Genomic DNA, 12,076 nt, shown 5'->3' with positions numbered 1-12,076 from the left:
GAAGGGGGGCCGCTACTGCCAGTTGTACGAGGTCTGCGAACCATGGCCGGCGAGGCCACTCCGGTGCCACCAAGATCATGTTGGCCGGATGCAACTCTATGCGCCGTAGAATCTTGCCGATCATCGGCCACGGGGGAAACACGTAGAGCAGCACATCCGTCGGCCAGGGAAGCACCAACGCATCGACGCCTTCTGCCCCCCGCTCTCGACGTCGACTGTAAAATCGCGGGGCCTTCGCGTTGTGCCACGTGGCCATCAGATCCATGTGGGGCACCCCCCACGTTTCGCAAATGAGAAGAAATGCTTCGTCCCCCAGCTCCCACTCTCCGGGATCCAGACGATGACGGCTGAGATAGTCCGCCTGCACGTTGTCGACTCCCGCAATGTGAGACGCTGCGAGGTTGCTGAGATGTAGCTCCGACCAGGCCATCAAGCGCTGAGCTTCTTCTGCCACCTGGGGGCTCCGGGTCCCCCCCTGCCGGTTGATGTATGCCACGGTGGTCGCATTGTCCAACAACACTCGGACTGCCTTTCCCCGCAGCAATGGTAGAAAAGCCTGCAGGGCCAGACGGACCGCTCTGGTCTCTAGGCGATTGATAGACCACTGGGCTTGCGACACTGACCATAGGCCTTGAACTGAGCTCCCTAGGCAGACCGCTCCCCAACCGGAGAGGCTGGCATCCGTGGTCACCACTGTCCAACTGGGCACCAGGAGAGAGACTCCGGCGGAAAGATGACTGGGGTCTAGCCACCAACGCAGGCTGGACCTCGCGTGTCCTGCTAGAGGAAGCGGTAAGTGGAAATCCTCCGAGACCGGCTTCCAGCGGGAAAGCAAGGATGACTGTAAGGGTCGCAGATGAGCGAACGCCCATGGCACCAGCGCCAGCGTGGAAGCCATAGACCCTAGGACCGTAAGGTAGTCGCAGACCCGCGGCTGGCGGAGAGACAACAAGCGTTGTACCTGAGTTTGCAATTTGCCCCTCCGTTCGAGCGACAGAAACACCTTGCCCTGCTTCGTGTCGAAAAGAGCTCCCAGATATTCCAAGGTCTGCGTGGGTGTAAGGTGACTCTTGCTGAAGTTGACCACCCATCCCAGGGACTGCAACAGATGGAGGACCCTGGCCACCGCCATCCGACACTGATCCTCGGACTTCGCCCGAATCAACCAATCGTCCAGATACGGATGGACCTGGAGACCTTCTCGGCGCAATTGCGCCGCCACCACGACCATCACCTTCGTGAAAGTACGAGGGGCCGTTGCGAGCCCAAACGGGAGCGCCCGAAACTGGTAATGCCGACCCAGAATGCAGAATCTGAGGAAGCGTTGGAACGACGGCTGGATGCCTATGTGAAGATACGCCTCCGTGAGGTCCAGGGAGGCCAGGAACTCGCCTGGCCGGACCGCGGCGATGACTGACCGGATCGTCTCCATTTTGAAGCGAGGAACGCGAAGGCATCGGTTCACCCCTTTGAGATCCAGGATTGGCCGGGACGTGCCGTCCTTCTTTGGTACGATGAAGTAAATGGAGTAACGGCCTTCGCCTTGTTGGCTGACCGGGACGGGGGAGATAGCTCCCAAGTCCTCTAAGCGGCGGATGGTGTCTAGCACCGCCGCCTTCTTCTCGGGAGCCTTGCAGGGTGACACAAGGAACTTGTCCACTGGAATGCGAGCAAAATCTAACGCGTAGCCGTGTCTTATCACGGTGAGGACCCACTGGTCCGACGTTATTCCGGCCCATCTCTCGTAAAACGACAGCAACCGCGCCCCGACGTTGGGAACGGCGTGCTGAGGCTGCGGCGGGAGAAGGGCCGACCCCCTTTCATTGTGAAGATTTGGGCGCCGTGATGGCCAGGGCACCCCCTGGTCTGCCAAAGCGCCTCCCACGAAAGGACTGCTGCTGCTGCCACTGTGGAGTACGGGATGAGGAAGATCTGAACGAGTGCCCCGACGACCTTTGAGGTCGCGCCTTCCTGGGCCCACGAAAGCGGGACCTGGCTGAAAAGGAAGGCCGCGACCTGGATCTATCTTCGGGTAACCTGAAAGCCCTATTTTCCCCCAGGGAAGCCATCAAGTAATCTAATTCCTTGCCAAACAGCAATTTACCCTTGAATGGCAGCGCCCCGAGGTGAGCCTTAGAAGAGCCATCCGCCGCCCAGTTGCGTAGCCACAGGAGGCGGCGCGCCGAGACAGACGCCACCATGGATCTAGACGAAGTGCGCAGCAGATCGTGGAGTGCATCTGCGCCATATGCTATTACCGCTTCCAACTTATCCGCTTGCGCTGCCTCGTCTGCCGAAAGATCCGCATTGGCTTGAAGGACCTGAGCCCAGCGTAAGCCAGCTCTCAAAGCGAAATTCGTACACATGGCGGCCCGAATTCCTAGCGCTGAAACCTCAAAAATCTTCTTGAGCTGTACTTCCAGCTTCCTGTCCTGAAGGTCCCGAAGGGCTGTCGCACCCGTAACCGGGATAGTAGATCTCTTCGTTACCGCCGAAACCGCCGAATCCACCTTGGGAAACTTGAGAAGGTCCAGCGCATCCTCCGGGAGCGGGTAAAGCTTGTCCATGGCCTTGCTGACCTTCAGCCCTAACTCCGGAGTGTCCCATTCACGGAACATGATGTCCGTTGAAGAAAAATGGAACGGAAAAGCAACTGCTGGACCCGTGAGGCCTAACAGGACCGGATCCATGTTCGCTTCCTGACGAACCACCGCCGGAGGGGGGTTTATTCCCAGTTCCTGGATAATGGCTGGAATTAGAGGTGGCAATTCATCCCTACGGAAGAGCCTGACCACTTTGGGATCGTCTCCTTCCACTGCCTGTGAGCCTTTCGCGACGCCGGACGTAGCGGAGCCGTCCGCTCCCACATCGTCGGGTCCCTTCTGGGTCTCCTCAGGGGAATCAGCGTCGTCCTCGGGGGAGGAATCGGTGTCCGCCTCCTGTGGGACGCCACGTGGAGGCCGCTTCCCCCGCAAGGCGCCCTGGGGCCCCTCCGCGACCCCCGAAGGCTTCCTGGACCTCTTCTGCGGTGGAGCTCTGCGAGCCTCCCTCCGGCCGCGCTTGCTTTTTTTGTATTTCAGGACCTTGCGCAACAAAAGCGCAAGGTCCTCCGACAGCGAGCTCGAATCTGAGGAAAAATCAGCAGGACTCCCCGGGGACCCTGTGTCCCCCGAGGGACCCCCTCCGACCGCGACCCGCTGCGGGGAAAGCGCGGGAGGCAAGGCCGAAGGCCCTGCCGTTTCCCGCGCCATTTTGCGGCCCGTGGCCAAAATGGCCGCCACTCCCGCGCTAAGCGGGAAAAGCTCTTGGGGCTTTTCTACGGCGCCCCCCCCGCGCGGAGGCGATCGCGCGGGCCGCGAACGAGCCCCCCGAGGCGCCCCAGACGACCCCTCTCCGCCCGGGATGCAGGCCGCGCACAGACTCTCGCGCGAAAAGCCACAGGCCCGGCAGACCGAGCCGCGAGGCATGCCGGCGAAGAGGCGCGAAAACGGGGCAGCAGGAGCGACGAAATTAAACAAAAAAATTTGAACGGCCTCCCCCCGTCGGCGGCGCCCCCCCCACGAGCAGCGACGCGAAGCAAGAGAGAGCCGGCACAGAAATAAAAACAAACCTTTTTTTTTTTTTTTTTAACAAAAACGCCTGTCGCTGTCCACGGTCCTGGAGCCCTAATCCAGCAGGGGTGAGTGAACCGGGCTCCCCGGTGTCACCCCTGACGCTGCTACTAGGCCAGCTGGGTCCTCGACCCTAGCAGCGGCCTCAACCAGGGGGGGGTGGTCCCCTCAGAACCTCACAACCCCCCTGGGAGGCAGGGCGAAAGGGACAATTTAGAAAATTACCCAAACAGAAAACACCGTAGCCTAAACTGGCCTAAAGAATAAAAAAGAACCGACCCTGACGGAGTACCAGAACCAGGGCAGGCAGGGCTGTGACCGGACCTGCACCATCTACTGGAGACAGAGTAAGACTGAGGGGCTGTGACTGGCACAGGGGCATATATGGCTCCGCCCACAAGTTTTAGTCTGTCTCCATCTACTGGTGCGGAGTCACAACCCAGGTGTCCTGGACTGATCCTGGTACGTACAGGGAACTCGATATTGACAGCCAACGGAATCTGGATTAAATGGAAGTAACCAAAAGAATACAACATCAAGGTACCTGGTTAAATTACTAACTTACACATTGGTCTTCCTTTTCTCTGGGGGATGCCACACACCAAGAGAAAAGGGAGAATAGTGACTTCAACACCAGCATCTAATGGTAATCAACCGCGTATCACAGATCTTTTTGGGAGAGCCTCTGAATTAACGCCAGGAGCAGATGCCGTTGGAATTTCAGACCAGGAGCAGGGACTGAATTCCCAGGTATACGAAACATCTTTAAGCCCTGGTGCCCCAGACACTCCCGAACCACCGTTTCGGGAACTTGTTCTTGAGGAATCTATTAATACTGCAATGTCAACTAAGGGAAAAGAGGGGGAAGGGAACAAGGAGGGATTGGCGTTAAATGTATTAGAAACATCCTCTGAAAAATTTACATTGGAAGGAATAGGTAACATGATATCTACCATGCAAAAATCTATTAATGATTTGACCTCTATGGTACAAGAAACCTTAAGTAACAATAAAGTCTTGCAGGTTAAAATTGAAAAAATAGATGAAGAAGTTGGAAAATTGGGAACTAAAACTAGTGAATTAGATAAAGTACAGATGAATTTAATTAAATCTGAAAAAATTCATTCTGATAAAATAGAACAACTAGAGAATCAAATCCGAAGAGGGAATTTGAGAGTTTTAAACTTTCCAAAAACCCATCTACTTTCACCTAAAGAACTTTTAAAAGTTACCTCAAGAATGTGCTAAAATTTACTGATCCTATGATACCAACTATATCTAGGATATACTATATCAGACCTAAAGGTAAAATTGAATCCTCACAAGTACAAGAGCAGGGAGAACAGAATGATGAAGAAGTAGATTTATCAGACTTGTTAGAAAAATCTTCTGACATGCAGATAAACACTAGATTTACATTAATTGTGTCATTTACGGATATATCCCAGAGGGATTCCATACTTAGACTATATTTTAGGAATCAGAATATTAGCTTCCACGGTCAACCGATTAGGATGTTCCCAGATGTAACTTATAATACACAACTGAAGAGGAAAGAATTTCTAACTTTAAGGGAAAAGGTTACTGCGCGTGGGGACAAATTCATGTTGCGTTTCCCTTGCCAATGCATTATAATGCATCAGAACATGCGATATGTCTTTAACCAACCTGAGCAATTGCGTGTATTCCTTGCTTCCTGACCCTTTAGATTCCATTAGTCACTGGGGGAATTATAAAAAGGTTTAAGGCTCTAATTTCTATAAGTTTTTTTTTTTTTCTTAAAAATAACTGCTCTGTGTTATTAAACCAGACTTTGTAATTACTTCTAATAATTTACTAGGCTTTCACTGTATGTAAAATGATTTCAGGACTGTCATGATCATGTTATGAGATTTTGTGTTTTTATTACATATAGTGTATATCCTTTTGAAAAAATGAAAATTCAATAAATAAATAATAAAAAAAAAAGCTGTAGCTAACTGTTCAGCGGGGCACTGGGAAGTGAATGCACGTCCCAGTACTCTGGAGCTACCATGTAACTGGCCACATAGCCTTCCCCCTTGAAGTGAAAAATTCCCTGCCCGCTGCCTGTCAAGGCAACCTAGGGGGAAAAAAAAAGCAAAAAATGATTGCTAAAAAATAACCCCCTGCTAAACCTCCAAGGCATCCAACCCCCCACCCCCGCACTCCCTCCCAGCCACCTCTTCCATAAATTAAATCCCTAGTGTCTAGTGTAGCCCCCCCCCCCCCCGGGACCCCCACCATCTCATTCCTGTAAATGGTGGTCCAGTAGTGGCTCAGAACACGCCCTGACTCTGGGCCGGTCAATGCCATCTTTCAAAATGGAGACAACTGAACTGGCCTTTATCCCTATCATTGGACCACCAGGGAGTCTTGTGTATAGGAGAGTCCAGAGAAGGGGCCTACTAGACACCAGGAATTTAATCTATGGAAGGGGAAGGCCGTGGGGGAGGTTGGATGCCTTGGGTTAACCAGGGGATTATTTTTTGGGAGGGGTTTGGAATAGGAAGCAGGGCATCACCAGACGACCCTGCAATCTGTTGGGTTTTTTTTTCTTTCTTTTATCTTCTTGGCTGCCTCGATTGGCCGCAGGGGGTGGGCAGTGGTCTTCCATGACTCCCAGGGGAATTTTTCACTTCGAGGGGGGCTATTTCGGGCTATGTGGCCCTTTAACACGATGGCGACCAGGGTGAAGTGGGCCGCCATAATGCATTTTCCCATCTATCTCTGTTTTATGTTTTCTCTCCGAATTTTGCTGTGAGAAAAAATATCGAGGAGACACCACCGCAATATTTCACTTGGGAGGGGGGAAATATCACAGGAATGTCCCCCATGATATTTTGCCCCTCCCATGGTAAAATATTGCAGCTTAGTAAATAAACCCCTTAGATTGTAAATCCTCTGGGAATAGGGAAATAAATATGGTACCTGGCTGTAATCCGCTTTGAGGAGCTTGAAAAGTGTAATATAAATAAAATAAAATAACTTTTCCCCTCTCTACTCCCCTATGCTTTAACATGCTAACAAGTCTTGGTATAGGTATATGTTATAATTCTGTCTTCTAACATTAGGTCTGGGAGAGGATGAGGCAGCTGGAGGAGACGATGAAACAGAATAAACAGAACATGGTGGAGAAACTGCGGGCAGAGTCCACTGGGAACCTGGAGAGGCAGCTGATGAGTCAGCGAAGGCTACAAGCAGCATCGGAGTTGAGCAGCAGGCAAAAAGGTGCTCTTCTGTTACATGGAGGGAATTCGTAGGACAGAAGAGAATTTGGAGACTGCAAGCTCTGTAAGCAGGGAAAGACCCAATTCCAGTGCCACACCGCCCAGAAACAAACTGGAATGGTAGGGAGTCAGTATAAGATAAGAAAGTCAAGTACATAGAACAGAATTAGGGAGGGAGGCTGCATGAAATTGCTTCCATGTGTGTAATTTTATGCGCACCACCCCGAGGTAATTTTCTAAAACTGTTTTATGCACATAAATGCTTTTGAAAACCAGGCCCTAAGAATTTAAAAATCCAACTGTCTTGAAAATGCCAAGATGATAAATTCACAAGGGGAGAGATTGTGAAAAGGACTCCAAACCAAAACCTTTTCTGACCCTATTCATTCGTCCAGAACTCACTCAGTAACTAAAAGCAAAACCTGTACTGAGGTTTGCGGTCTGTGGTTCTTACCGCAGCTGCCTCCTCCTAGGATTGAAGCCATCAGCTTCCACTTTCTGTGAAGAAGCACACCACTGTCACAGGTACAGGCTGGAAGAAACCCTGGACGAGAGGCAAGATTAGGATATCGCACCTTCTCAGCCTAGGCTAGTCAACCCTGGGTCATCCGTTTTGCCACTTCCACATAGATCATCCAAGAGTCTACTGTTATGCATCCTTTGACTCCCTACTAGTGCAAAACTACAAGGACCCTGAGGTGGGTGGAAACTGAAGTAGAGCCCCTCCCTCTGCTGGAAGGAGCACAATAACCTTCTTTCTGCTGACAATGCAGTCCTCACTGAGGTTTGCGAGATTAGGTAATTGAAACATTTTCTTTATTCCTAAGAAGTATTTATGACTTCCTCTCTCTTCATTCCGCTTTAGATGAAATCTGCCTTCCTGCTGTCTTCATGCCCACAAAAATGGGGCAGCTGTTCACCCCAAAGGCACATCTCTATTTCCACCCGACAGGATCCGCAGGTATCCTACGCCTGACACAGCCTCCATCTATCCTAAGTCTGCCCCCTCCAGGAGCTTCTACCGTATCCTTGGCCTGGATAAATCATCCTATGGAGTTGGATTCAAAGGGCTTTCTAAGAGGGAAATTTGGAGGGGCAATTTCCAGAATTCTCATTGGGTATTGTCTCTGGAACTATGAGATTTTCCTAGTAATGCCCAGTTAGGCATACAGAAACCAAACATTTAAAGGAGCAGCGTCACTAAAAAGATTGGTTTTATTCTGTTTTATATATGGATTATTATTCCCCCCCCCCCCCCATTTGCCACATTGTGGCAAGGGGTGGCAAATACCTCTCCCCTCCAAAAAACAAAAGCTTGTAGGATTGAAATTAGGTGAACATTTAGGGATGGGGAGAACTCCGTGACTGAATGGTGATGGGAGAGGGGGGGGGGGGGGGGGAATGGCAATTGGGTGATTGAGTTGGATGCAAGAGTACAGGAGCTATTGTTGCTTCCTCCCACCAGGTCTAGGTTGAGCTTCGGTATGTCCCCACTGTCTGGACTGGTCTGACATGGATGATAAAGCAGGTGAAATTTAAACGTGTTTATTTCCTTTCCTTTAGTTCTACCAGACCAGTCTAGAACCTACCCAGGAAAGCTACAACGATCAAGAGCTCTGTCTGACAAGTTCAGAAAACTAGTAGGGAGTGCACAGTTGCCCACTCTGAAGATAGTTGGCCTAATCATGACCTTGGTGTAGGGGATTATCTAATTCTTGGATTAATGACAATAGAGTGAAGTTTTTTGGTTGCATCAGATTTTGGTTGTGGTGATGATTTGGAAACCAAAACAAACAATTGTCTTTGATTTGTCATAGGATATTGAAGAGTTGAAGGCAGCACCAGATCCCTATCAGGGGAGTAAAGTCATCTTTCAGTTTTTTTTATCTCTATCTCCATCTGCTGGCAGGGGAAGACATAACCCACTTTTCTGGACTAGTCTGGCAGGACTATAAAAGGAAAGGAAATTAACAGGTAAGGTTAAATTTCACCTTCTGTGTCATTTTTAACAAAATATCTAAGATTTTTATTTAGTTCAGCTGGAGCAGGTAGTATCCAGTGTCATGCATGTGAGCATCGTCTGACAGGTCTGTTTTGATGGAATAAAGGTTGAGAACCACTGTTCTAAATGATGCACCTACATTTCCTGTCCTCCCACACAGGATCAGTGTAGGAGTATTTGGCACCCTAGACAAACGTTTGGTCATTTCTCCATGCCCCCCCCATCCCTCACACACACACTCACACCGCTCCAACTTACCTCCAGCACAGTGCTCCATCCTACCAGTAACAGTGGCTCCAGTAAAGCACTCCCTCCTTTCTGTCTGGGCTGTGCTCTCCGTTGATTTTTTTGTCCGGAGCAATATTGCTAGGGGTGAGCCGTGTTCAACATTCCTTTTTTTCCTCTGTTGCTGTTTTTTGGCTGCCGCAGGCAGCTGCTGCAATGGCACGTGGTGTGGCCTGTAAAATGTGTGGAGACACACGTGTGCGCGTCTCCGGGGAAGGCCTTTGCTCCGCCTGCCTCCCTGGGGGGAAGGAACCTCTGGAGCCGCCGAAATTACAAAAACTAAGTGTTCTCTACTTCCACTAATCCAAAAAAAGAAGCCTGTCACTACTTCAAATTATCAATAATAAACTCAACCGAGAGCACTGACAACCAGTAAAGCAGTCCCCTTAAGGGATTACATGTTGTCACTGTAATCTACTTCCTTAGCAATCAACATGGATATCTCCTTTAGTTATTAAGCAGTGATGTCATTTGCAATGCATGCTGGCATTGAAGAATCTTGGAGACTAAAATGGCTGCCTTCCTGTTCCAATGTCACTTCACTTTTCAATTTATATTTTTTCTTAAAATGAAGCAGCAGAAAATGATTGGAACACCTGAAAGACTCCCAATGGAAGATAAGAAGGTTTATTCTTTCTAGTGCGAGACATCGCCTTTGAATATGCAATTTCTCCAGAGAAAGGGGATTCTAAGATTGGAAGGCATGGCGCAGTAGTTAAATTGGGTTCTTTGCAATATCGTAGAGGTTACCTGTGTTTATGTAAGCTTTTCTTGATTTAATGCATCTACATAGATGTTGCTGCCATTACCTTTTGTTCTTCCTCAAGATTAGCTCATATGTAAAGCATTAACGACCTTACATAAGTTTCACCCCAGTTGATTTTGCTCATTCCTCTCAGTTCAAGTTGCCCCCATAAGTAGTGTTTCCCTTAACTCTGCATTTCAGAAAGTATCGATGCTGAATCTTTTTGATCCAGCAGGTTCGCTCCCTCCTTGCCCAGCCTTGAAGAACAGGAGGAATGCTTGTGAAGAAACGGTATTAGAAAATGGGGAGCTGCTACCTGCAACTTCTCAGGTTTAATGTATATAAAATAATTCCAAGGTGTGCAGCTGTGAGATTTCAAGAATACAAATAAAGCTAGTTGTCCTATTTCTTTGTTTTGAATAGATTGTAAGCTCTACAGCGAATGGACTGTCTCTTATGTGTAATTTATGACACTATATACATCTAGTAATGCTATAGAAATAAGTAGTAGAACTATCAATAGGAATTTTAGCTGAACCATAGACATAATGTATAGATGGTGTCCAAAAAGCATCAAATAATGAACCCTCCCAGCTTCAGAAAGCATCTGCGATAGGAAATACTCAAGTCTCCCATTTTTCTACATTCTATTACCACAAAATGTACGGTGTTGTACTGCAGTCTGAAGAATGGGCAGAATACAATACAAGCATAAACTGGATGAATAAATGTTCAAGTAAAAAAACTACTTCAGTAACAGCTGTAAAGAAAATAAAGATTTATTATACAATAGTGGATTCCAATACTTGAAAGCTGGTAAGAAAAAAAAGTGAGAGTTACTGATATAGTTCAGCATTCCAGGATCCTGATTGGTGAAGGAAAGGAATGTAGCTCCACATACTGGAGGATTTACACACACACACACACACACACACACGTAAAACAAAATGAAAGTATCCATTAAAAATGTAATTATTCATCAAATCTTCTTATGAACAATTTCTATTAAGGGACTAATGAAAACCAAAATGTGGAATAGTTTATGAATTTTTTATTCAATACAAGCTGTTTTTTTAAATCATATCTGAAATCCTTTTTAGCCTATTTTTTAAATAAATGCATGTAAAATCATGAAACCGGCTGTTCATAACAACATATTTATTGAGCACAATGGCTTCTCTGCTTAATTAACTGTGAATACAAACTAAAGGGATTTAAGAAATTTACTGTGCCACGATTGATTTACATGAAACCACTAAATAAATCAACCAGAGATGTTATCAAGTAGTTTATGTAAAATATCGCAATGTAAGGAAAATTGATTCTTACCTTCTAATTTTCATTCCTGTAGTACCACAGATCAGTCCAGACTCCTGGGTTTTGCCTCCCTTCCAGCAGATGGAGACAGAGAAAGTTTCAGTGACACTGTACATAACCCAGTGTGCCACCTGCAGTCCCTCAGTATTGACCTGTACCCAAGCCAAGATACCACTGAACCTAAACAAACACATCCCCCCCCAATAAACATGTTTTTCCAAATGAGCAGAAGATTGTGGGGAAAAAAACCTTAATGGGAACAATCCTTTTCAACAAGAAACAACAGAAGAAAATCTGTGCCCTTCTATTTACAAGAACAAAACAGAATGAGTGGACTCTCCAATCCTCTTCCTCTTAATGGGCAGGACTCTGGACTGATCTGTGGTACTACAGGAATGAAAATTAGCAGGTAAGAACCAATTTTCCTTTCCCTGTATGAACCCAGATCAGTCCAGACTCCTGGAATGTACCTAAGCTTCCTTAAACAGGATTGGACTGTGAGAGTCCCGCTCAAAGCACACTTTCTCCAAAGCTCATGGCATCTGTAGCTGGACATCCAGACGATGGCTTGCAAAACTGTATAATTTCCAAGTAAACACCCTATAAATCTCTCGTGGTGACACTTGCTGACATTTGGCCCAGGACATTGCTTGCAATTGAGTAGCGTGAACTTTCAATCCCTCAGGAACAGTGCGACCCTGACAGATGTACGCCGAACCTATCACGTCTTTCAACCACCACGTTATGCTGGATTTTGAAGCCTTATGCCCCTTCTTTGCGCCACTCCAAGCACAAACAGATGATCCGATAGCCAGAAGCTATTAGTGATCTTAAGATACTGCAAAAAGGCCCGTTTCACATCCAAAAG

The 12,076-nt window shown here is 47.9% G+C and overlaps 2 protein-coding genes across 3 annotated transcripts in view; one reads left to right on the top strand and one right to left on the bottom strand.

The window, feature by feature from the left end:
• The window catches only part of LOC115079545, a 67,784-nt gene extending 56,556 nt beyond the window's left edge, over window positions 1-11,228 (top strand). Inside the window, exons 17-19 of the mRNA XM_029583187.1 lie at window positions 6,704-6,860; window positions 7,725-7,882; window positions 10,093-11,228. Of these exons, the coding sequence (XP_029439047.1) occupies window positions 6,704-6,860; window positions 7,725-7,882; window positions 10,093-10,227 (450 nt within the window). The 3' untranslated portion in view covers window positions 10,228-11,228. The remainder of the gene's footprint in view (window positions 1-6,703; window positions 6,861-7,724; window positions 7,883-10,092) is intronic.
• TMEM216 (transmembrane protein 216) overlaps window positions 1-12,076 on the bottom strand; it is a 59,235-nt gene that overhangs the window by 23,407 nt on the left and 23,752 nt on the right. The window lies entirely within an intron of this gene.

Source organism: Rhinatrema bivittatum, chromosome 17 (assembly GCF_901001135.1).
Source record: "Rhinatrema bivittatum chromosome 17, aRhiBiv1.1, whole genome shotgun sequence".
Taxonomy (NCBI): domain Eukaryota; kingdom Metazoa; phylum Chordata; class Amphibia; order Gymnophiona; family Rhinatrematidae; genus Rhinatrema; species Rhinatrema bivittatum.
The sequence above is the reverse complement of the archived record's forward strand: the minus strand, read 5'-3'. Positions and strand labels throughout refer to the sequence as shown.